Source organism: Haliaeetus leucocephalus, unplaced genomic scaffold (assembly GCF_000737465.1).
Source record: "Haliaeetus leucocephalus isolate CR32 unplaced genomic scaffold, Haliaeetus_leucocephalus-4.0 Scaffold151, whole genome shotgun sequence".
In the NCBI taxonomy this organism is placed as follows: Eukaryota; Metazoa; Chordata; class Aves; order Accipitriformes; family Accipitridae; genus Haliaeetus; species Haliaeetus leucocephalus.
The window spans coordinates 13,725,119-13,750,639 of NW_010972587.1; the positions used below are offsets into that span (position 1 = coordinate 13,725,119).

Consider the following 25,521-nt stretch of genomic DNA (forward strand, 5'->3'; position numbering starts at 1 on the left):
CTTAAACCTAAAAAACACTTACGCACTTTACTGTAGCTGATCCTTCCATTATTACTCACACCTGTAAAATTACAAAAAAATCATGCAAGTGTTTGTGAGACTGGATCCTATGATCATATCGCTGAGCTAAAACAGACCAAATGAAGATAAATATTATTCTAGAAATTCATGAAGCCATTTCTATAAGAACCTCACTTGTTTTGGTTTAGTACGTATATGTGTATATATCTATATATAAAAATAAAAACTGGCAACATAGAATGGCTTTCCAAGTTACTTAATATATTAATGCAAGAGCTGTGGACATATTTTTGAAGATATCTTGAAATTATTCTTAAAAGCATGCTTGGGGTTTGTGATAATGTCATAATATTAGACAATAAGGCCACATTTTTCGCTTTCATTAGAGAGCATATTCATACGTATTTCAAGTATTTGCATAAATTTTACAGTTAATTGGGCTTTAAATATGCATGATTTGGATGTTACTTCTAGCCAAATTTCATTAGTATGTCAATGGCAAGGAAAAATTTCAGGAGCAAATTTAGTTGTCAACTGCTAGAAATTACCATTTAGTGTTTTTAATATTAATCTGAATACATATATTAAGGTAGAACCTAGAATTAAAAAAGCGAGCTGGCACGTTGTTAGTGTGCTTGAACCAAGACAGAATGAAAAAGAAACAACAAATCCAACTAATTGGTTTTCTATGTTGAAACATTAGAGACCATGAAAAGCTTCTGTACTTAGATAAAAGAATAGCCCAAAGTATACTTCATACAGTCCACAGTTCATAAGGCTTCAGATGTATATTAGGCATTTCACTGGTCCCTCTATTTTTATGGTTTATGCATCTGGCGTTATGTTTGGCGATGCTTCCTCACCCAGAAGCCAATTACGACGAACATAATTTTTAAGGCAAATTTAATTACATATAGGTTTCTGGTCACTAAATAATTTGATGGTGTTCCAAAAAAACCAAAACCAAAACCAAAACTGTCTGTTATTCTACATTCAGTGCAATAGCTCTGTGCTACTGCATCGAACAATATGGGTTGATCCCTGCTAATCCCATTTTGCTGCTGATGGATGAGTGCTGCATACTGAGATTGTACTGACATCACGCAATAAGGGAGGCTGTATATGAAATGAGATTGCATACAAAAGGTTAGCTGATTCAGTGGTATCAATGCACTGCAAAGAAATCAAAAGTTATATATCTATTTTTATGTCTGTGAACTACAAACAGGACAATTTGTTCTGCTTAGGAGTAGTGTTCTTTAAATCTTCAAATAACCCACTCAAAGCTGGAGCTAGCGACAAGGTGGGTCTCTGGAGAGGAGCAGTGGTTATTTGAAATCAGAGGCAACTGTTCTGGGAGAGAAACATTTGGCGGGGGCTGAACAAGACAGGTTATTGCAAAAGGGTGACCATGAGGAAAGGTTCCTGGTACTATGTACATGTGACGTACATCTGGAATCACAGTGCTGAACTGGAACTTTATTATAAAGATTTTACAGGACATGTCTGTGAAAATCAGATAGAGATGAGCATGGATCCTAGGTCAGCCACAGATGTAGTTTTCTACAGATGTAGCCTCTCCAGCCTCTCCAGCCCAGTAATACAGTCATTTTCCAGAAAGTAAAAAAGCTAGCGTGTATAAAATTATATCCTTCAGTGAACCCAGCCATCAGAATGGAATGACAGGAGACAAGACGGTTGATTTGCCAGGAAGAAAAAAATAAAACAAAACAAAGTTGGACAACAACATCGGAATAAAATTCTGCTGTAAAGGCCTTCAGTGTCCAGGGTCTATCCTTGCCTTCTGGTGTGAGAAGAACAGTTGCAATGCCCTTCGACTCTCTCAAGTTCATGATGTAATAATGGTTGAAAATAAATCACGTAAGAACCACTTTCTGAAGACTGACCGTATCCCTGACTTTGATTCTCTGTAGATCAAGATACTGGCTTGCCTTTGATTTACTAGACTGTGCTTTTAAGTTCCTTTAAGAACAGATCCAAAGCCTACAAACTGGGCACATCTGTGCTTCTCTGTTCCACAGGGTAAAGGAGCTGTTTATTCTTCTTAAAAGCAAAACTAGGGAGATGGTTACTCCTGCCTTCTGAGATCAGCACCATCGCAGTAAAAGACGCACTTTCAAGATCTTAATGCAGCTATCACTTTATAAACTATTCTTCAAGAGACTACACCCTCTCATGTGTCCCAGGTGGATATTTCCAGTTAGTACAGGCTTCTTAGCCTCTGATTTTGTAAGAGGCCGAGGCAAACCTTTCTCATTTAAGCACTTGTCTGTAAGAAATTTTTTAAAATAACGTCCATGGAAGGATTTTTTTTCCAGGCTATGTTCTCTACCAAACTGTCTTTCACCAAAATAGGGATCGTGCTTCCTGACTGCTTTTTCCAGCAATTGTTGTTGCCCAAATCCCGATTCCTACGGTCTGTGTGAAAAATACTCCTTCCAAAATATCATGATCTGTGGGAAAGTTAGAGCTCCGTTTAGAAAAGCAGGACTAGCTGGTGTAGCAAGCATTTTCCAATTCTACTTTCTAAGAAAAGTAGGGTTGGAAAGGAAAGGAAAAACAAAGGAAAACAAAAATCCACAAAGTAGTAACCTGTTCATCTCTGCAAGATCAAAGATAGGACAGAGACTAATATCTGCATTCTAGAACTAAGAGAAAAAAGGAAGCAAATGTCAGTAAAACTTTTTAAAATTACAGAAGATGATGAGTTAAAGATTATGCATAGCAAAAGTACAATTTATATTTATTATTCTTCCTCCCTTCAAGAGGATCAACAATGCTTCAGTGTATCCAAAGATACTCTACTAAGGCATTAACGACATTTTCCAGTTGTAAGCATAGCATGTATTGTATCACACAATATTAGCATATAAGCTTCCTTTTGGCCAATGAAATAACGTGGAAAGCAAAATAAAAGGAGCACTAAAGGCTAAATAATGAATTTGTAATTAGAAACATTTTCTTGAATTGTATTTTTATCACTTTAAATATCTACTGAGAAGTTATGTTTGTCAAAGTTTGGTGACAAACATGCAGAAGACATCTAAGTATTGCTGTTTGAGATTAATTCTCAAGATAAATATTACAAACTGCAAATAGATTCATACATGGTTTAAGATGGCATAAGCTTATGCTTCTAGAAACAAGTTATTGTGTCCTCTGTCCCTTGAAGTGGCACCCACAACATGGTCCAGTTTAGAGTAAAATCTTTTTATTCTTCCTGGATCCAGCTTTCAACTGAATCAATTCAGCAACCCAGTTCACTACATTCACTGATGCTGGTGACAATTTTTCATGCTCATTTCCCAGCGTAAAAGTAATATTCTTAGCACTTACTTGCATAATGAAATCAATCTGCCAAGTATATACAGGTCTGAACAAAATATACATCAGTAACAAAGGCTAATACAAGTGAAACCATGTGGGACAACTGCTCAGTGTCTCAGAAAGTACTTAGTAGATATCAGTGCAAAAATATTACAAATCTTGTTTCACAGTAGACCTGTTGTATCAACGCATAAGAAGTTGTAATAAACATTATTTTCCAAACTACTGGGCATGGCCCATGATGAAGACAGGACAATAGCAATGAATATACAAGGGATTAAGGGTAAAAATGAAAAACATGAATAGCTTTGTTTTGCCAAAGGTAAATTCAACTTTCAAAAGCTTGGTATGCAACAGATCTTGGATGGGGTTTTAGAAGTCTGCAGGGCAAATTCCACTGCATCTACTTCTGCTCAAGTTTCCCAGCCCTCTCTGTCAGTTTTCAGCGGGAAAATTCAGAATAATTTATTGGTGTGAAGGGGAGTGGGGTGGGGAGGGGGGATTCAGATCACTTGATACTTGAAAAAAATCTTAGATGACAGCAGAGCAAGAAATAACACTAATCAGCATAGAAGATGAAATATGACTTAAATGCTGCAGCCCAGGAAACAGAGCAAAGCAACAAAATCTCTTCCAGTCATTATTACTGCAAATTGCATTCAAAAGCGGTATCATCAGAAATGTGGACTTTACAGCAGCCAGTATGTTTATGGGATCAGCCAAAGACTTGTGTAAGAATATACAGGCAAGCTGGTTACCCTGAGTGTTTCTAGTTGCCTTCACATTGCTGAAGAGAAGTACTATTCAGAGACATGAAGAGGTGACAGAATTCTCAGACTAGTGCACTGCATCACCAATGATAAGGTAAACAGTTTTATTTATAATATTTAAGCAATTACTATCAATTGTATTACTGAATAATGATTTTGAGAAAAAACTGAATTTGAAGCCATATGAAGTTGATGTGAGACCCACTAAATTCATACAATAATGGGTTTATTTACTGAAAGAGCATCTATGAACCTTGCTGCACACCACATTAAAATATCAACTCAGGTAGCTTTGGATAATTAGCTGTGTAACAGTTCACTATCAAAGCAAACCAAACCAATATGTAAGAACATATCAACCTGTTAAAAGAACTAGGGGTCGTCAAATGTAAGATAAACAAAAAGAAAAGGTTAGTGAGGAAGTCCATGCAATTGTGAAAACTGAAATAAAAAGCAACCTGACAAAATTCCTACATTTTCTGGAAAGTGAAAGATATGCTTACCGTTATCTTTGCTGCTATTTTCTTCAATTGTCATTTGTTCTGCTAGCTCAGACAGTGATTCATCAATGGTCTGGCTTCCACGCAAGGTTAAGGAAAGTCTCCTCTTAAACTTTTTCATTCTATCAATATTAAGTCTGGCTTAAGGAAGCCTGAAAAAAAAAAAAGATTAAAAAGCAAAAAGTGAGAAAAAATTAGTTCATCAGAAAACGAAATTTAATTACCTCACATAAAAATGCTGGAAGGCTTACAGAAAATTTAGTCAATATGCAAGTTATCCTTAGAACAATATCCTTAAAGCAAGATTCCTCTACTGGACTGAAAAAGAATGTCTTGAGAGGTAGGTGCCCACACATTTTTGCATTTTTTATTTCTGTTAGGGAAAATGAGTATCTTTGTTTTTTAAAAAAAAAAAACAAAACAGCTGATTTGATCACTGATTTTACAATCCAATAATAAAACAAACAATCATCTGAAAACTTGATGATATGCACTCTGTTGCCTCCTCCGCAGCTTCTTTCACCAAACCCACTGAGGAGGAGGCAGCGGCTGGAACCTTCTCTCTCTTTCAACCCGTTTGTTTCCGGATGAGAAGTTACTGAACTTCTCTATATTTTGCCCTTTTCACAAAAGGAGGAAGGGAACAACACTAAAAGCCTTAAGCACAAAAGCAATTCTCAAACCCGATCCCACCTAGGGAAATAGAGAGCCTGGGCCTGATAACGATGGCTAGAATGGACGTTTCTCTACAGTCAGGCAGTAAGACTAAACTGGGAACAAAGCAGGAGGCACTTTCTCCATGGAAAGCGGGAAGCAAACAAGCAATAATAACAAAGGTCCAGCCTGACAAACATGTTGCCACAAGCCTAAGATGTTAAGTGAACTTTGCAATGTGCCTTATGTTTGCCCTTATATGACAAGAAGCACAATTATGTCCTTTGTTACTCCGTATGGACAATTCACCCTAGATGTTATTTCACAAGATCTTGTTCATCTGCTCATAGCCTCCAAGAATCACATAGGCAGTATCAAACACAAGCACAGCATACTTTTTAGTCTGAGGTGCTCATATGTTTTTTTCCTGCATCAGCCTCTTTGCACTCCAAAACGTGTAATTCACATACAAAATTCTAAAAAATCAATTTTTCCTCAATGTTCTCCTTTAAACAGAGAAATTCAAGAAGTAGTATGCTAAAGATCTACATCATAACAGACTGTGAATATGGTTAGTTTTATGTTGACATCCGCCCTTTAAGTATACACATTTCAACTGCATAGCTTACTCTCTACATGCTACATAATAAGGAGAACAAATCCGTGGAACAAGTTTGAATTGTTTGTTGGTGGTAGGAGAATGCCTACATATACTAAACTGTTACAAGACTGGATTGCCCAGGACAGTAAGTAACACATAAGGATGGATAAAAGATGACTTTTGGGATTTGAGTCCCAAAGTCTGAGATGAACAGTACAATCACTGCATCCAAGGGGAAAGAGGGAGATTACAAACATGATAACATCTTAGACAACCACAGCTACTACAGGCAGAAATAGTCAGGCACTGGGTACACATATGTAGGAAATAAAAATACATCTGCTGGAGATACAGTTAATGTAGCAGTTTAAAAACTGCCCTTGCAATGCACTGTTGTATGTGCAATAAAGCCCCACCTTAGTATGAATAATTTTGCTCGCTCTCTCTCAAAAGCAGGATATTCTTATTGTTAAGAAACTGCATTCAGCGAACATTCCAAGGGGAACATTTACTCTTCCTGTTCAGGACCTGCTTTAAAGACCTTACTTGAAACTACTTTATTTCTGCATTTATTTTAACTTTTCCAAAACGATGACCTATGTTTCTCCTAAAAACCTAGGTTTTTTTTTTTTTTTAAAAAAAAGGAAGGACACATCCTTTATATGTGGTTTTACTCAATTCTCCTATACTGTTCCATGAAACCTGCATCTTCCTATGTGTATTATTCTCAAAAAGGATATGTGCAATTTTTAGCTATGTAATGCCCTAATGCTACCTGACAGCACAACAATTTCTTTCCAATTTTCCACTTGGGCAGTAACTGAAAAAACAGATGCCTTTATATGGAAACAGGCTATTCCTGGCTTTTGATCTTGCAAATATTTAAGCCTACACAATTTTTTAATTAAAAAAAAAAATCTGCTGCTGAAGAATATTACATATAAATTAACAGACACGTGGATTAGAAAATCCAAGAGACATTCTAAATCTCAAGCTAATATAAAAGCAAGCATTTTGCTAACTACAGTTACAAAATTTCTCCTGTTAAAGGATGGTTTCATGGAGTGCTGAAGCACCATTTTTACTAAGATACTGAATTAAGTTAGGGCTTGATTTTGAAAGAATTTAACAGTAAAAAGGAATCAGGAATGGGAATCCATGTGTAAGTGAATGCTTCCTTTGACTGAAATGTAATTCAGTCTTTTTAAAGGAAAAGATGCTTACTGATATGAAACCAAATTTTCCTCCCTTAAAGCACAAGCATTCTCTCTTCCTGACTTCTTTATTCACACTTCTGGCCAAAGTTGCAGAACCTGCTAAATCTTGGTAGTTTGAGGTAAGGTCTCAGTGAAGAGAGCTTTGAAAATATGATCTATACAAGCCAAAGCTAGCATTGGTTCTCTAAAATGACAGCAATTTCACAGAAAACTCAATTTGAATTCAGTTTAACAAAATTAAAGGGAAATCATCTGATACTCATTTTCACCAATTTGTAACAGATACGTACTTATTTTCTCCATTTAACAGTAAATCTAATTTAAATCCAAAATGGTGTTACTTGATTAGTAATATACATCTAGTGGCTATGATTAGATGGAGTAAGACTTCTGATGTTCCCCCAAATTCTTACAATTTTTAGAAGAGCATGCATTGTCATTTTTATTTTTGAGCTTTAGACTAGAGCCCAGGGCTTGACTATTCTAATCTGTAAATTTATCTACTCTGAATAAGTTGTACCCAAATCAAATATTTTAGATGTCACGGCAGATAGATGCATACACTTGAATGCAACTAATGCAAATTCTAGTCTTCTGCAGACAGAATGAGGACAAGCAATCTGATACGGTACTATCTGATACAACCCAGAAAAGCTGGCAGAGACATACTTGTTCAATCCTTATACTGATATGAAATGAAGGAAGCAACAACGTATTAACAAAACTGCTGCTTCTTACAAACCATCTCCAGCCCTAACCCTGAAAAGTTGGTATTTTTGTCTTTAAAAGCAACCCAAGTTAATCCTTGAAAACTGTGCTAAAATTTACCTTTCATACACATTTTTCTCCTTAAAACCTGTAGAAGTCTTTTCCAACATTCGTTGTCATTAACTCAGTTTGTTTCAATAGTCTTAAACTCCCGCTTTGCTCTCAAAGTCATTTAAAAGTGATCTCTGTAACACCGTTCTGAAAACAAACTCCACAGTTTTTAAATCATCCAGGTAAAATCAGATTAGAACAGGTGGGTTCTGGCTCCCTTCCTTTATATCAGACCAATCCTTCCCACAATGCCTGCAGCAGAGCACTTCTCATTTAGCAAACACAGATGTCCACAACACCCTAGATATACAGCACAGACATTAAAGCATTTTGATTCCAAAGTAATAACTAACTAGATTCTGCACTCATCTCTTCACCAAAAATCAGAGGCCTTGTAATGCTGAGAGCTAAAATTCTCAAAAAACCCACCACTCCCTTCAAGGTCCCAGACCCCTGGTACCTTTAAAGTGAAAAAAGGAATGCAAAAGATCTTTACACACAATTAACATATGTTGTATGCTTAATCCTTGCAAGTTCAAACAAATTCAGCTAAAATTTTCAAAAGTTATTTAATAGCTTAAATTTTAGCCAGTTTATTTCAGGAGGGTCACAAATAGAAAAAGCTCTCTAAGACTCTGCTGATTCAAAGCCCTCTGAAGTCAATGGGAACCTGTCCTTCAACTTCAATAAGCTTTGGATCAGACTATGTGCTGACTCTTCTGTTTCCAGATGTTATATTGCATTAAGATGCACCTACATGGGGATTAAGCATTTTACAATTACTTTTCCACTTAGACACACACTGAAGTTGCTATTTGACTATTTTTACAAGCTGCTTTACAGTGCCATAGGTGTTTTCCAAACATCTACGGGCAGTTCTTGTTCTGAAAAACTCATTATGTGAAGACGACCGCTAAAGCAGGAGCAAAGGACAGGAACCGAAACCCGACGTAAGAGCAGCACTTGAACAACAGCGTGGACACAGCATGGCCCTTAAGGATGGGTTAACAAACTAAAGCCACAGGCATAAGACATGGAAGCAAGCAGATAACAGCACTCCATATGAATTCCTAGGACAGGACAAGGTGCAAAAACACGTGGGACACTCAACCTCGTTTCATAAAATCGCTACAACCAAATGGGTACATTTACACAGCAGTGGACCAAACTGAGTAAAGATAGTTAAAAAATTGCAAAAAGGTATACTGTGGCAGAGCTTTGAAGAGATCTGAAGATTCTGTCAAGTGACTTACATTTTTTATGATCCAAGACGGAAAATCAAGTAAGCTATTACCGACTGAAGAGTAAAAACAGTCCCCAAAATTAGAAACAAGAATAACAAGAATCATTACATTCTCTCTCATATGGTCCTCAGCATTACAGTTGTTTGATTCTCAAAATCCATGGTGTCATTCACTGTATCATTCAAATCTGAACAGACAATAATTTAACCTTCCACTAGCATTTTAATTACACCAGTTACAGGTCTGTTAAATATTTTCAAGCACATAATAAACTATGCATCATTCATTTGTCTGGCTACATTAATAATTTTAGATGCATCTAACTTAAGAGTAAGTATTTCTGAAGGTGATAATCTAAGCTTATGTCAGAAAGAGAACTCTGGAAACCTTAGAGTACTGCAAAAAATATTAATTAAAAACAGAAACAGGAAACACCTGTCAAAGATATTGTACCCTTAATCTAAAAAGAAAACCAGCTTTCCACGGTGTTTATATTTATTAAACTGTTTTCAATCTACCCAAATTAAGCAAAAAAACCCCCAAAAACCTATTGATCACATAAGCATGTTGCACATCAAATACAGAGCAAACTATTAATTACAATAATGAGAAATATATGGATAATTTATCTGTGATTATAAACCACCAGTTTGAGTACTCATAAAATTCTCATCTAATACAGATGCACTTCCATACAATCACAATTCTACTTGACAAGAATGGATTATAAATATGGCATCTTACTCATTACATCTGTTCTTTGTATTTGTCTCAACTCACATTTGTTCACACTGGTGAAAAAAAATTTCTACTGCATTTTTCCACACTCAGGTCTTCAGAAACAACACGACTCTGGCCAACCAGACTCTCTTGTCAGGAACAGAGCTACTCAAAAATTTATTACCTTTTATGCTGCATTAGGTCAAAGAGCTAACATTGTACAGATGTAAATGACATCTGACAAACAAGACCTTTGTTACTGATGAAAGAAAAATAATTGTGAAGTCAAATATCGCAGCCTAGTTTGACCTCCCAGTGAAAAAAGGGCAAAAGGACCCTCACAGCCTTTTCCTTATGAATAAACCAATATTCAATACAGAATTAAACTTTTGAGGCAAAGCCCCTTTTTACATATTTATAGAATCACAGCCAAACAATTACTGAAAACTGGAGGTAGAAAGGTATTCACAAAGGTTAACTTCTCTGAGGCTAGTTTTCCTAGTTAATATAGGCAAAGAGGCTCCTCCCAAAGTGAGTAAGAGCATCTATATTCAGCTCCTGATCTAGATCATCAACTGGAAGAACCTCTGTGAACAAATATATGGAAATTAGCCTGTCCTAATTTAATTGAGATTGTTAATACTTTTCCTTATCTTCACCTCCCTCCCCCATCCCTTTGCCTTTAAAAAGTAATGAAGGACAGAAATCAAAAGAAAGCTTTTTTAAAAAAATAATCCTTTAAGTTGAAAAATATGTTGATCATTACTACAGGCGTATTTAACTATACTACTGGTACAGAATTTAAAAGAAAGAAAAATCCCTAATGTGCCAAAGCAGTCAGATCTTGCAGTCCTTTTTTCATACCCTGTGCTTATCTTCTTTCTCTTGGACTCAAGTTTCACTTAGGTAATGACAGCAAGTTTACATTCTTTAAAATGTACACACGTATTCTCCCCCATATAGATACAAGCAATATCAAATAGCAACATCAATAGAGACATTCTATTTGATAGATAGAATCACAGATCTATTTGATACATCTCCCTAAATTAGACAGATTGTACTGATGAATAGATCCACCTTAATTATCAAAGGTTTTGTTCTCTCAACAGCCAAGTGAAAAAACACAGTGTGAGTCTGGTTAAATTGGCTGACATTTAAGCCGACAAAGCGAATGAGCTGAGTAGCAAAGCTTCTTGCATTTGCTGTCAGACCTATAAACTGAAAGTCTTTTTTTCTCTTGAAGGGGAAGGCAAAAACCAGAAGGTTACATTAATGCAGCATATATACTTCCAATGAGCCACAGAACTTTCCATCTCAAAAGATACGATAAGCACTGGAAACCAAACCCAATGTCTGTAATTTTACTTGCTTTGATTAATAAGCATAAAGCCTTAATATAGTTTTCAGAAGGAAAAAAAACCTTATAAAAATACCCAACTTTGCTGCTCCCTAATACCAAGATTATTTTAGTGACAGATTTACAACGTTGCAGTCATCACTTCTGGGACCATCTTCCTCATTCTTGCAAACGAGCCAGTCTTTGGAAGAAAACTGAGTGGAAAACCTCTTCTAGGCTCAAGAAAACAACATTAGTTCTAAGACTGAAAAGCATCTGCAATCTTTTGAAAGCCTGAGCAATTCTCTCAATAAAAGGTATGGACTTTCAAAAACTAAAGGCTTGCTTTTTTTTTTTTTTTGCCACGATTCAGGCACCAAATCAAAGAATCTTATACTGAAGAACTTTCTCTCACCCTCCAGTAGCTCTCAGCCTAATATCACCTGTCCTGTAAGCATCTGAACTTCCATGACCAGAGTCTTCAACCTTTGCTTCTTGTTGTGCTCACAAAGAAGTTACATTTACAGCCCAAGATCTAAGGCAATGAAAAGGTTTTAACTAATTTCAATATTCTTGAATCAAGCACTAAGAGACACAATAAATACACCATAGCAATATAAACTAAGATAAAAACTAAAGACACTCCTGATTTGGATAAACAAAGATCAGTGGTATAAGTTTCTAAACAAAATAAAAAAAGGTTTTGGCCTTTTTCTCTTAAAACAGAAATTAATTATACTGAGGAAGCTGTTGAAGAACCTTATCATGGACTGCCTGGAAATTAACCACCAAGTGAGAGCTGTAAGAGAGTTCATCCCAAGAAAAAAGCTTTGTAATTATTAAAACTGAAGACAAAACGAAGACCATCATAAAAAATTAATTTTCTATGGTTAATTGGTACAATTGCTGTACATTTACAGCTCACAACTTTTCCTCCACATGTCAAATTTTTGGGTTCATTACTTGTTGAACCTCAATACACATTCTGTATAGTGTGAACACAAAAACCCCCACCGAACAACTCGGACAGAAAGGTCTTACGTTAAAACCTATAAGGCAAAAGTAAAACCAAACCTTTCCATAATTATTGTATGCATACATGTCTGTGCATATGTGTAATATCAAAGACTCAGGAACGGTTTAAAAACAGACAGCTTTGGATGCATTCCTCTTACACTTCTATGTGTGTGCAGAAGACAAGAAAAAAAGCAAGAGAAACAAAGCTGTTTCACAGTAATTGAGGGTTTTGTTTTGTTGGGTTTTTTTGGAAGCAAGCACAACATAGCAACACAGGGAGAATTTTCAATTGGCAAATAAAAGCCACCGTAAGCAGCATGGTCTAGATGACGTTCTACAGTACTGACAACATACATGCATATTTTTCCTATGAATACCAAGGCACATTTAAGATCTGATGCACTAAAGGCATTATATTGAGACACAAAACAAGACATTAAGAAAAAACTGCTATGATAAAACAGACGCTTTGGAGACTTACTTAATGCATAAGATTTAACAGTGTCCTCTGTATTCTGTATTTTTCTAGAGATTTCTGACAATAATAAGCTGTGGTACTATTACTATTTCTGAAACAATAGAGAGAAGGAATACCTTGGTTACAACTAAAAACGTAACTACTGACTGAAACAACAGCCTAAACAAGTTTCTCAGTCAGGCTGAGTACTTGTAATACTCCTACTGAGATATTTTAAAGACAATTCCAAAGGGGCAGTAAACAAACTTGTTCTTGCAATGAAGAATCTTTGAACTATGGTTCAAAAATTTGTTTGAATTAATGAATGTCCTTCACCTAAACTTATAAATTACTCTGATTTAGTATTTTTTAAAAACTCACAAATTATTGTCTTTTCTTCCCTTCTTCAATCCTGTAACTGGGTACAACTTCAGAGATTCCTCACTAACAGAAAACCTCTGAACAATGAGTCGATTACCATTTTTTCTGCTGTATTAATTTTTACACAGCAGTCAAGATGTCCCAGCATGGGACCAATTTGTCCTGTTACAACGTTCAGACAAATGTTGCTACATCCATCCGAAGTGTTCATGCTGCCATTTAATGGTCAACTGGATATGCACACATGGATCATTTCAGTATCCATTGCCAAGGATACTAAACACATAAGAAAGACAGTATTCCTAATGCAAATGATTATCTAGCTGACAACCTGGGAAAGAAAGAATAGTTTTGACATATGTTTGCCAAGCGGTTTTACAAATAGTTATGTTGGCAACAAAAAGGTGGTGGCAACATGCCCTACAAGGCAGAGAAGAAAGCAAGAGCCTGCTTAAGCCAATTTAATACCTCCACATAAGTAAAACACTGATCACTAGCGCACATCAAATGCAAGGTAAGACTGTCCTCACTGGGAGCAGTGTAATGTAACTGTTGTGTACCCGAAAAGTAGCCTGAAAAACTGCGGAGTTTTGCCTTAAGCTTGTTTAGCCTAGCTATTCAAAAACAGAGATCTGAAATAAATGCAATCTGTGAACAAAATAAAGGACAACAGCAAATGCTGTTAAGGCAAGATGACACAGGAAAACAAGAACCAATGGATCTGAAATAAAGTAAAAGCATTCAGCACAAGTGCCTTTATCCTCTGCAATAGGTTCAGGCCATTATGATTCCCACCGCACAACAGCCACATGCGGATTCTTCTTTTTCTGTCTCTATGCTTCTCCTGCAGCAACATCCCACTCCCCAATTAAGTTGTCCTGCCAAGCCTCACAAAAGGTATTTTTCAGGGTACTTCCAAGGAGCGGGGGAGGGCAGGAACAAAAAAAAAGGTACATCTTCGTTTAAACATACAAAATAAGGCAATTGCCATGCATCAAGCTGTCACAACTGTCACTGTTGGCTCAAAACCAAGAACCCTACATGGAGACTAACAGATTTGGAGACTGAAGATCGTTCTGTATCACTGGATGTTCCTTTTCTTTGCCTGAGCAGATAATTCTCCCCTGCTTGTCTTTTACACACAATCTTATATATTGCTCTTCCTCCAGGTAACTGAGGCTGTCCAAGGGTTCCCAAATTCTGAAACTAAGCAGAACTAAATTACAAATACATAATTTGGGTGAGACTGGTTAAACAGTTTGAGAGGCCACCTCCCTCCCAGACTAAGCAAACAATCTAGCACATCAAAGGACACTACTCAAACTTTACATTACCTTCCCCTAGTGTAACCAATTCTCTACCTGAAGGTATCCAAGCAAGTTTGCTGGACCTTGGACAGAGACCAGTGGAAGATTAAGAAACAACAACAAAAAAGGTTATACAGAATTGAGACAGTGACAAGATGTGAGCTAGACTCAGTGAAGAGGACAAAAATGGCAACCAGTAAAAGTGGAAAAATAGGTATCTGTAAGTAAAGGAAAGATCAGTAAGGCAGCATTAGTACACAGGAAACCTGGGAAAGTAACAACTCAGTGTCAGTCAATAACATTAAACCAGACATGAATAATTAGCAAACAAAACCTGAAAGACAAGTAGTCTCCAGAATTCTTTTTAACAGAATTAAAAAAGGTAAAATAACTGTGACTAATACCAGGCAAGCAACACCGATACTGTCAACAAAAGCAGGTGCGCACACACATGGCAAAGCGGAATTTCTCTAGGATCCTGCAAGCTATAGCTTAAAGGCAGAGTAAGGACAACTGGGTATTTTATTATGAAATCTCTGTAAAGCAGCAGCAAAAGGATCACACAGTATGTACAGAGCACTGTTCCCAAATACATATTGGTACTGGGCAGACCCATTTGCTCTCTTTTGTTTCTCTGGCAGAATAAAGAAGTGAAATTTTATGTTTGTCTTCAAAATAATTTCTTCTGAATTACAAACACTATCATTCTTCTGCTGTTAGAGCCTAACGCTTATGCAGTCTCATCCTGCCAAGGGCTAACAGTGGGCCAATCCCTTCCACAGCAAACTAATTCCCATTCTGGATCTTAATCATGTTGCAGAGGCTGATATTGCTACTGCTGTCAGTGACCTGGATAAATCTGCCAAACTGTAAGATTTGTCTCACAAACAGACAGTGTTTTATGAAAAGGTGAATGTAAATCACTGACTCTACAGAGACTCAACATTCCCTAAAGAATCTTCAGCAACATTTAGTATCATAGTCTGATATAGATCTGTACTGAAAATAAGTTTTTCACTTAGAAGTACTGAAGCAGTTTTGCTGTAAAACTCCAGGGGAGAAAAAAAGAGCCCTAACTGTTATTATAATGTCAACAGATGAGATAACCCTCAAAACAGTCCAGTACCATGAGAATCGTAGAATGGGTTGGGTTGGAAGGGACCTTTAAAGGTCAACCAGTCCACGCTCCCTGCAATGAGCAGGGACATCTTCTACTAGATCAGGTTGCTCAAAGCCCTGTCCAACCTGACCTTGAATGGTTCCAGGGATGGGGCATCTACCACCTCTCTGGGCAACCTGTGCCAGTGTTTCACCACCCTCATCGTAAAAAAAATCCTTCTATCTAGTCTGAATCTACCTTCTTTCAGTTTAAAACCATTACACCTTGTCCTATCGCTACAGGTAGAACTGAGTTGCTCAAGGACATGTGGGACCCCTAGTTCTCTACAGCAAAAGAGCTGTCCAAGCTCCTCTAATTCCTTCCTCCCTCCCCCATTACATTCTTTCAGTTACTTGGTTTCCATAATGTTTTTTTTTAATTTCTGGAATCTATGTGCTGGGATGAAGACACACATATTAGAAAATTCAGGTTAAAGCACCACGAACATTCAAAATTAGTATGCAAAGGCCTGGTTATAGCAAGCTTTAAAGGCAACAGATGTTATCTTAGTAATTAATTTGGATACTTTATTTATTTATTCCTCACTAACTATTTGGAGCTTTGTTCCTTAACCTTCGGAAAACCCTGCTCTAGTATGCTGTCTTTCAACCTTTGAGATACAAAGTCCAACTGATGTAATCTGTCATCTCTAAGAGTGACAGACAGCATTTGGATTGCTATAACATAAGGCCTATTTCTTTAAAACTTTAGGGTATGCTATTCTTTCACCAAACTACTGTTTCTATGTCAAGTACTTGAGCTGTTCTTGAATTACCCAGTTCAACAGCCTTGGGAAACAGTATCCTTTTCCCAAAATATTGTTTAAAATAAATTTATCTGCATTCTAATGGAAGTTTGCATGCGTTTTACCACCAAGTATGCTACTTTTCAACATACCCAAGTATACTGAAGAGTAACCAGAAGAATCCTCCCACTGCAGTTTACTTCCTTTCGATAACTAGGATCCTTAAGCTTGAAATTAAACAGTCCAAGAAGTTTCTAGTTGTCACTTGCAGTACTTGTAATTTAGATCTATAGCTTGGCTTTCTTTAAAATTAGTCTACATTTCTGTTTAATAAAAGGGAACCCAAGAGCAAGTCTTCAAAAGGACTAGTCATCTATGCCTCATTAGTGATTTGTAAAAGCACAAAACAATCAAGTACTATCATACTGAAATTTAAGTCGTGCATCTTGAATGCAGTTTCAGGACACCTGGTAACCAGATCTATCTGTGAAGAAAATAAAACGAGCTCTTTAATTAATTTTATTATAAAAACTGAACTACATTTGCTTTTAAAGAAATTTTTTTTAAATTAAGTAACTTTAAAAAAATCCCCTTTAAGATTCTCCTTACACAATTATTGCACTCTTGCATTCTGGTGAAAACTTCAGAAAAAAAATCTGCCAGACTGTTGCCATGAAGTGAGCCTTAATTTTTATATCCCTGGACTCTGTGTTTTCAGTACACCTTTATAACAAGACTCGAGATTGAAAATTCTCATCAGCTGAACAGTAAATCAGAATGGCAGAGGCTTTCACTATTACTATTTACTGCAGTAAACTATAGGTTTACTTCACACATACAGAATTAAGACAACTTTACGTTTGTGTGCAATAACAATAAGCAAACTTTGCTAGTAACAAAGAAACTGTAGTTTTAATGAAGGCCTGGTTATAGCAACCACACAACAAGGAAACAGAGAAGTGATTTATTTCTGCCTACTGAACTGTGCATGCTTCCTTCAGCTGAACTGTTCAGAAGCATTCTTGTTCCTGCCATTTCTGATTCTAATTATATGAAAGAAACGGTTGGATTGCAGTCCAGTTGATAACCCACCTAAAGGTATATTGTATACTTACACAGCATAATAAACCCTCACCTTTTTCTTCCCAACATGGTACATATATTATAGGTGCGATCTCTAACAGTAATCCTGTAAGCATTACCATTTCTTGCATCAGAATGAGTCACTAGAACAAGCCATACCCTTTGACTAAATGTACTGGAATTGAGAGGAAATTTGAGGTTCTATTTCCAGATCCTGTTGCTTTAAAAATTATTAAATGAAGATATTTCACTTAAAAAAATACTACAGTCAGGTATCAGTTGACTGGATTAATCTCATGGACTCTTTTTTTTTTTTGTCATTTCAAACAATTGGGACCATCTCACTGCTCCAACAGCCTTTTGTGATATTCGTATCTTCTATTCCCTACAGCAGGTGAAACTTAATACACCACTCCTCCACTGTCCATCTCTGATGCAGGTTATGTCCCTAGTAGAGGTAATCAGGAACACTTTTTGAAGGGATTTTTACAGGGTATTTAAATAGCACTTCTGACATAATCTGGGGGTTTCCTAGCTCTTCTAGATGATCTTCATTGCCTCAGCAGTTTAGTAGTTCAGGTTCTTCTGTCACCGTACCGCTACGGTGACTGTAGACTGTAAGATTCCCTGCCAAAGAAGAACTATAGGTTGACACTCTCCTCTTTCCTTTATCTGGTCAGGCATGCATAAACTTGCCTTCTGCATAATAAAGTACCACCTTTTTTTTTTTTTAAATTTCCTTCTTTCCTCTACTGCAGTCAGTAACTCCTCAGCTTGGAACTTCTCAGGACACCTTACCTTATTTTTTCTGCTGCCCACAAAACACAAGTGAGCCAATTTCAAGAGCTCTAAGGAGGTACACAGATACTATAGTCAGTTCTGTTAATTCTTAAGACTATCCCAACAACTACACTTGCCACCTCTGTGAATGTATTCTTATTGGAGAGGTTCCAACAGCATGCAGATTAAGAGCTCAGGACATCAACTGGATTATGAAAACCTAAAAGTAGAGAACAGAATCCACTACAGAACTAAACTAATGACATAATATAGTAAGATGATGAATGTTTACAAAATTGTTGCAGAAATCAAGAGAGCTTTGGTTCTTCACAACTTAGCTATCTCTGCTGTTGGAAGCAGGGTCTAAAATGTAGTTACTGACCACAAAGAAAGAAAAAACACATACAAATTGTTATGTGATTATGAAATATTTCCCTTCTGAATTCATTAACTTTCTTGAGAAAAGAGCTGTAGGAGAAACTTGATGATGGCAGCAAATGTGGTAGGCATGAAGTGCCTTCTGTCTGACTAAAATTGCAGCAGAAGCACATTCACTTTTGCTTTACACAAAAATAGAAAACATACTCAAGTTAATGAAAGCAAAGGTGGTTTCCAAGAATCAAGACTGAATTTGCTAAATTAAAGAGGCGTTGCTAAAAAAGTCCATTTCAATTTTCAGAGAAGTAACAAGGAAAAAAAAAAAAAAATACTGTTACTGAAACCAAACAAACATAAAAGAAACTGATCCTGAAATCTCATACAGAAATCTCTGAAGGTGGCAAGCAACCAAATAAACATAGAGGAACTGCACAGGTTATAAAGATCAAAGCACAACTCTAACCTCATTGTGATGATTACTGTTTAACAGCTCAACCTGTACTTTGCTGTCCACATTATAATTTATATGAAAGCTACTTCAATTGTCTGTTCAGCTTATCAGTCTTCAATTACATTAAAGCACATGAGCTACCGAAGAGAAATTATGTTCTATGACCATGCAGTCCTAGGGGAAAAAAAAAAAAAAAAAAAAATGTATCAGCTATTTTCATTGCTAGTATCCTACCAGTATTTAAACGCCTACTAAAAAAGACTGTTAGCAAATTACATGTCAGAAGCAGTAGATACAAGCTTGCTCTTGTTAGGGAAGTTACTCCAGAATCTACAATTTTAAAGGCTAAAAATACATTCATGTTTCCATGATAAAGCAACTAGAGCCACTGGAAAATGAAGCTTGAGCAAGGAACTGCAATGGGCAATGAATGACAGATGCAAACTATGAAATGTCAAGAGAGGAGAAACTAAAGTAGAGAGGAGACTCACAAGGTACTGAAAAGAAAAGAAGTGAGAGAAAGGACTGGAGTAAGCTGTGCGCAACAAATTCTCTCACGAACAAAAAGGGAAAACGAAGACAGAGATTCGATCTACATCTCAAGACAGTAACCCAGGTATTAGGCTGCCTAATTACTAGATCAAAACCCCACACATTCACATGATGCAAAGAACCAGAGCTCTCCGGCTTCTCTGTATCTGTTCAAAACACTTCGTAAGTGTAACTGTTCCAAACCTACGCTGAACAGAGGATCAGCTGTCCTACCACAGCCACCACAAAGCTGAAAAGCAGCATTGTTGCATGTTCTGATCAAGTCAACAGAAGTGTTATTATTTGCTTATGCTTGATCTGGATCAAGTTTGTACTGATGGGTGATCCCACAGTGAGAGTAATGAATGAACCCACTATTGCTAGAGGTCAAGCTCCAATCTGAGGTACACGAGCCCACATCGAACTAGCTGTACAGACAGCGTTCCAGAGTAAAACAGCAACCAAAAAACCCTATGGCCCCCTAAACAATCTTATTTCAGGCATCAAAGAAACAACTGTTTTCAAGAAGTCCAACTACAGGTTAGTTTGTATTTTGTTTAAAGAAATCTTTCCATCATGACTTGATTTAGTAAGTTTTGTTTGTGGGTTTTTTTTTTTTTTTTAATTTCTATCATTGATGGAATTACTCTCCCACTGAAGACATTAAAACTCCCATCAACTTCCAGGAGAACCATCAGGCCAATGTAAGACACCTCAGAGACTAAAAGGCTTGCTTTAAATTTCATTTGTGAATGGAAGTTTTCATAGTAAAATATGAAATTGCCTACTTTCCAAACCTTTACTTTCCCAGTTCTCGAGTGTTTTCAAGAAAGAAAAGTTTAAGAACCACACCTATTATTCCACAGGACCATCTTGAAACTGAGGCTTTGTCTTGCACAGGAGCAAGAATTGAAGCATTCAGTCAAGATACCATTCTCCTCTTTACTCAATGCCACGATTATTACTTCTTACTTAACTTTGCAAAATTAGTCAGATATCTATGAAGTGTCTAGTCTCAAGGGGTTGTTCCTTCAGAAATTACTCCTAAGGACACAGAAGAGTAAAGGACAAAGTTTGGGCTAGTTTGTAGCTGTGAAGTCTTCTTATAAAAATAATGCAAGAAAGGTTGAAGATTTAGCATCAGTTTTGCTCTATCACAAAACATGCTAATGACTTGCCACATCCAGTTTAGTGAACGCTTAAGTGCCTATAGCAAGTTTTAATCTTTAAAAGGGAATGAGACACAAGATCTCCAGAGCTTCAAAGATCTCTGCTTTCCTTTACTGTACACAAAGGAAGCCTTAAGTCAATGTAGTGTTACTATCTAAAAACCATTTGAACATTTAGTCAAAGGAATGATGCCTACTGATACCACAGAGAATAGTCTAATTCCTCAGAGACACAAATATACTATGCAAGTTTATGTTGTTCCTCTCTTCACTTATCCCATCCTCAAAGAAGGTGAAAAGACCAAAAGTGCGATGAAACCAGAAGTCAGCCCACGGGAAACTGCAGTAAAGAATAAAGTCTAAGAACAGATTTATCAAAAGCCCTCAAAACCCAAAAAGTAATTTTGTTTTATTCAGAAATAAGACAATATTCAAAATGGCTCCTTAACAGAATTAATTGTAACTCATCCCCTGCAGGTAGAACAGCAATTTCTTTCCTTTTCAGAAACAGCAAAGGACACATGCCATGATTTATGTGAGGATGCTAGCACAAAAACAAATGACAACTCTTACACAGAATAAGAAACAGAACAGTAGGCAAACTTCTTTCTTACATGGCCTAGCTAACATTTTCAGTGTGTGCTGCAAGAAAATTTACTATTTTTATTAAATCAGATGTAACTTAAAGCAAAGGCAAACCACTTAAGTTTTAATATCATGTATTCTACTGCTCTTAAACAGCTTGCTCTAAAAAATTTTGAATTGTTCTAGTCTTATGTTTTTAAAACTATATTTCCTTGCCTATAAAATCAGAGTAGTCCTTTCAAGTAGGAAGTAGATCACTTTCCTCTGCCACCTGTGTTCAGCCCCTTACCCTAGATGGCCAATTTAAATTTCATGCAGCTGAAACTATTCAAGTAAAAATACTGAAGTGTGCTATTATTTCTAATTATCTTGCACCCTGCATAGGGCTTTCTTAAACTTGAAATAGCTTAAAAAAAAAGGGTTGAAAGAAATATGTGACTCAGCCAATTTGACAGGAAGGTTTGATATTTTACATAATTCAGAGTTGTCACAATGCATATTCCTATCTGGTTTTGAAGCAATTACAACTAAAATTTCCAATACAATAAACTACTAGCCTGCAACAATTTTTTTTTTAAATCCTTAAAATAAGATAAATACACTAACAGCTGTACAATAACACAGTCCTTAAGCCTAAATATTAACAACAGAATTGATTTCTTGGGAGCAAAAAAGATTCCTCTTTACTATGAAAAGCAATACGGTGGGAGTTAAAGGCTGTATGGTGATCAGTGTTGATTCTTCTGTTTTCTCAATGCTTAACTTTTTTTTTTTTTTACTATTTTAGCTTCAGTGAACAGCAAGAGACAAAACAAGACTGCTTGGAAATAAATGTATTATTACTGAAGGTACAGTTATTTAAAACATTTGCAGTATTTGACTATATATAAAAGTAGGTATGGCTAAACAATAGATATGTAAAAGAATGGAAAAAATATATAGCAATACAGACACTGACATTAACCAGCTACTCGATGCTTTCACCCCTGAAGGCAGATAGTCTCACCATTTTGCCTCAAATGGATAAATTTAACAAGAAAAATATTAACATGAAAAAAATAATAACTTCCGTCATTGTATTTGCATGGCTACTGTTGAAAAGTATGCAATCAAACCAGTACTTCTGGAAAGAAAATAATGTAAACAGTATACTCATATACTAATCTTCAAAGAAGGATTTGCTCAGGACAAATGTATGTGGCAATCTCCAGTTCTCTGTAGGGATCATTTAAGTCACGCAGTAGACAAACTGGGATTCAATGCTGGCATGAAAAGTTTTCAAGGAGTTGAAACATGAAACACATTCAGAATAGTTAAGCATCAAAAAAGGAACAGTATAAAGTGGTCAGTAAGTCAATACTACAGAAACATACCCATTTTTCCTGACAATTTTCAGGACAGTTTACCTTGCTACAGGTTCAAAGCGTAACATGTGAATGTGGTTTTAGAATCCGTTTTTCCATCTTTTTCCCCATTACCTACTCTATGATTATTTTATCTTATGTAATAGTATAATCAAATATTAAAACCATATTTAGAAGTTCACATCTTGCTATTCTAACAATGGAAGGAAGTAAATGCATTTTACAGTTGCTTCTGGTCTGATCCAGATTCCATTATGATGGACACCGCTCAGAAAAGCATTTTCAGAATCTTGAGTATGCCTTAGAGCTAGTGGGATTTTTTTTTGTGTGTTTATCTTTCTCCTTTTTTTTTTTTTTTTTTAATAAAAGCATTAAAAAAGGAAAATGTGAAAGCTCTTGCAAACTGCATGCAAGTTGAATCTGGCTCTGAAGTAAAAAAAACCCAGTAAATAACCCTCAAACCTTTGAAGCAAAATAAGAAAGAGCACTGACAACGGATTTAGTCTCTCAGCCCTCCATGATCTCTACAGAATCAAGTCTCGTGCTCAAGATAAGACCATCTTAGTTTTTAACTGCATGTGTTTACAAGACCATATGAGAGTGCCTTTACAAAATCCACATCGCTAAGCCAGCATAGTTTAAAAATATTCTCCTTATGTAAGTGTACTTTAATATGCATTTCTGCTCTTTAGTTTACTCTTCCTTGTGTGTCACAGCTTATTCTTGATTGCACTAGATACACGAGACATTAAGTTCTCCTGCTCTGCCTAAGGTAACCTTTCTACATGTAAATAAATACACACAGCCAAATAAGCAAAGCTACAATGAAGACTTGAAATCTAAAGAACAAAATAGTAATTTGTGACTGAGGCTTCTACTGAAAGCATCAGAAATTACCTACTATAAGGCAGAAATCTTTACAAATACTTTTAGTACTGATTTTTTCCTCTTCTAGCATTGATTTTAAAAATTTCCACTTTCAAGCTAGGCTAAAGTTTGTTTAAACACTGGCTACAATTTGTATTTGAAATGAAAAAATGCAATGTTGCACATTTACAATGAGAAATTGCCAAAAAATTGAAAGAATTTCACAGATCTATTTTTAATCTTGAGAGATGCTGAGTGAATTACGTAGGAAATCCTATCTGTTTCAGGATACGTAAGAAACATGTAAGAAATCATATCATTTTTCTGAAGTTCCCAAACTTAAGTAAGTTATTGTAAAGAAAAGCTGAAGAAATGAACAGGGATCATAGCAAAGATATACACAATTAAGTAATTTGAAAAATAAAGACCACATATGCTTTAGCTTTTCTGTCTATACTCTATAATTTGCACGTCAATAGTGAATCTGAAATATTGAATCGAATCAATTTCTTTATCAACCATCAAAATATTCACCCCAAGTACTCATCCCCAAGAATCAATACTGATCTATCATATAGACTGGAGAATCAACACAAATGTATTCATGTTACGCCTTAACCTTAAAAATCTTAGGAGTCATCTGAATCTAAACAAATAAACTTCATAGTCTTCACATTTAAAAATGCATTACTTTTTCTTCCCTCTCTATTTTTGATGAATATTATTTGTCTTTTCCATATGAACTTATACCTCAATCTTGCCATTAGACTGCCAATATGAAAGTCAATTAATGCTGATGGTCATCCTGTTTGTGGACACCTGTCATCTAGGGAAGAGGCAAAATAATTAAGCTATTAAAGAAATAAAGACGAAAAAAGGCAGAAGTGACTTCCTAAAAACCAATTACCTGACTTTCCAGATGCGGAAAAAAAAAGAAGGCTTGGTCTAAAGGCAAGAAGTTGCAAGCAATTTTCTAGTTCACTAGAATAAAGTGTCGGTAATGCCACACAACCTGTTTTATAACATAACTCTTACTGATGATTCAAACAGAGATCGTGACCACTTAAGCTCATACACTTCTCTGAACACAGTTACAAGCTGTCTACCCCCACAAGAAAAAAACCCCACCCTACTAGCATGACAACAGCAGAGGGAAAGGAATATTACAATGATTGTAAAACATTATTTCCCATAAAACATTTTGTTATACTGTATTTCAGTACTGACAGAGGAATACTTTTACTTTAGTTTTGAAAACTCGTAATGTGACAACAGGTGATGATAATCCAACAAAACACACAGTTTCCAAACAAGGTCTTGCTTCACACAGCCTCAGCAAACACCTCAACTTCAGCACTTCATAGACTATTTTTATTCTCCATATTTAGATTGTATTTTCAAATTGTATAGCAAATTCCTGGGGTGAAGGGGAAATAAACATTCACTGATCACTTGAATTCACAAACCAAGAAACAGATTAACTGCTGAAAAAACAATTATTCCAGTTGCCGAACACTGAAGTCAAACAGAACGTGGAAAAGTGAAAGGGAAAGGTTATTTAAGCTGCAGGCAATAAAAAGCTTCAAGTCTTAGACGTGACTGGAAAACTTCAGAGAAAGTTTTATAACATTTTTCACAACTAATTCCAATGAACTGTTGCTTTTGGTAGCAGTATGCAAACCAATTACTTTACAGCCAGCTCAAGTATCGCTGCTGCTGTGACTGCAGTGCAGAGAGAAGCCGAGATAATGAAAAAGATATGCAAGCCAACACATTAGAGTTGTGACAAACTATTTCCGCTCATGGTTTTGTTTCAAGTTTTGCTACCTATACTGTCCTCACAATATGCCAAAGCACAAACAGAATTATAAGCTTTCACAGTTTAGGTTTTTACTAACTTTTGCAAGTGCCTTGGCCTCTTGCTGCGAGGCAACCAGGGTATCAGGTGCAACTGCTTCTGAATTGCAGGTAGCTTTCCACTTAGAAATGCCTTAATCAAATGTGTAACGTCAAT

General features: G+C 36.2%; 1 protein-coding gene across 3 annotated transcripts in view; it reads right to left on the reverse strand.

Moving 5' to 3' along the window:
- Positions 1-25,521, reverse strand: part of CDK17 (cyclin-dependent kinase 17) — a 92,863-nt gene that overhangs the window by 49,402 nt on the left and 17,940 nt on the right. For 2 of the 3 annotated variants that reach the window (XM_010561904.1, XM_010561905.1), the window contains exon 2: positions 4,643-4,791. In XM_010561904.1, the coding sequence (XP_010560206.1) occupies positions 4,643-4,760 (118 nt within the window). In that variant the 5' untranslated portion in view covers positions 4,761-4,791. Of the gene's footprint in view, positions 1-22; positions 62-4,642; positions 4,792-25,521 lie in introns of all 3 variants that reach the window. The other variant, XM_010561907.1, reaches the window with a different exon arrangement.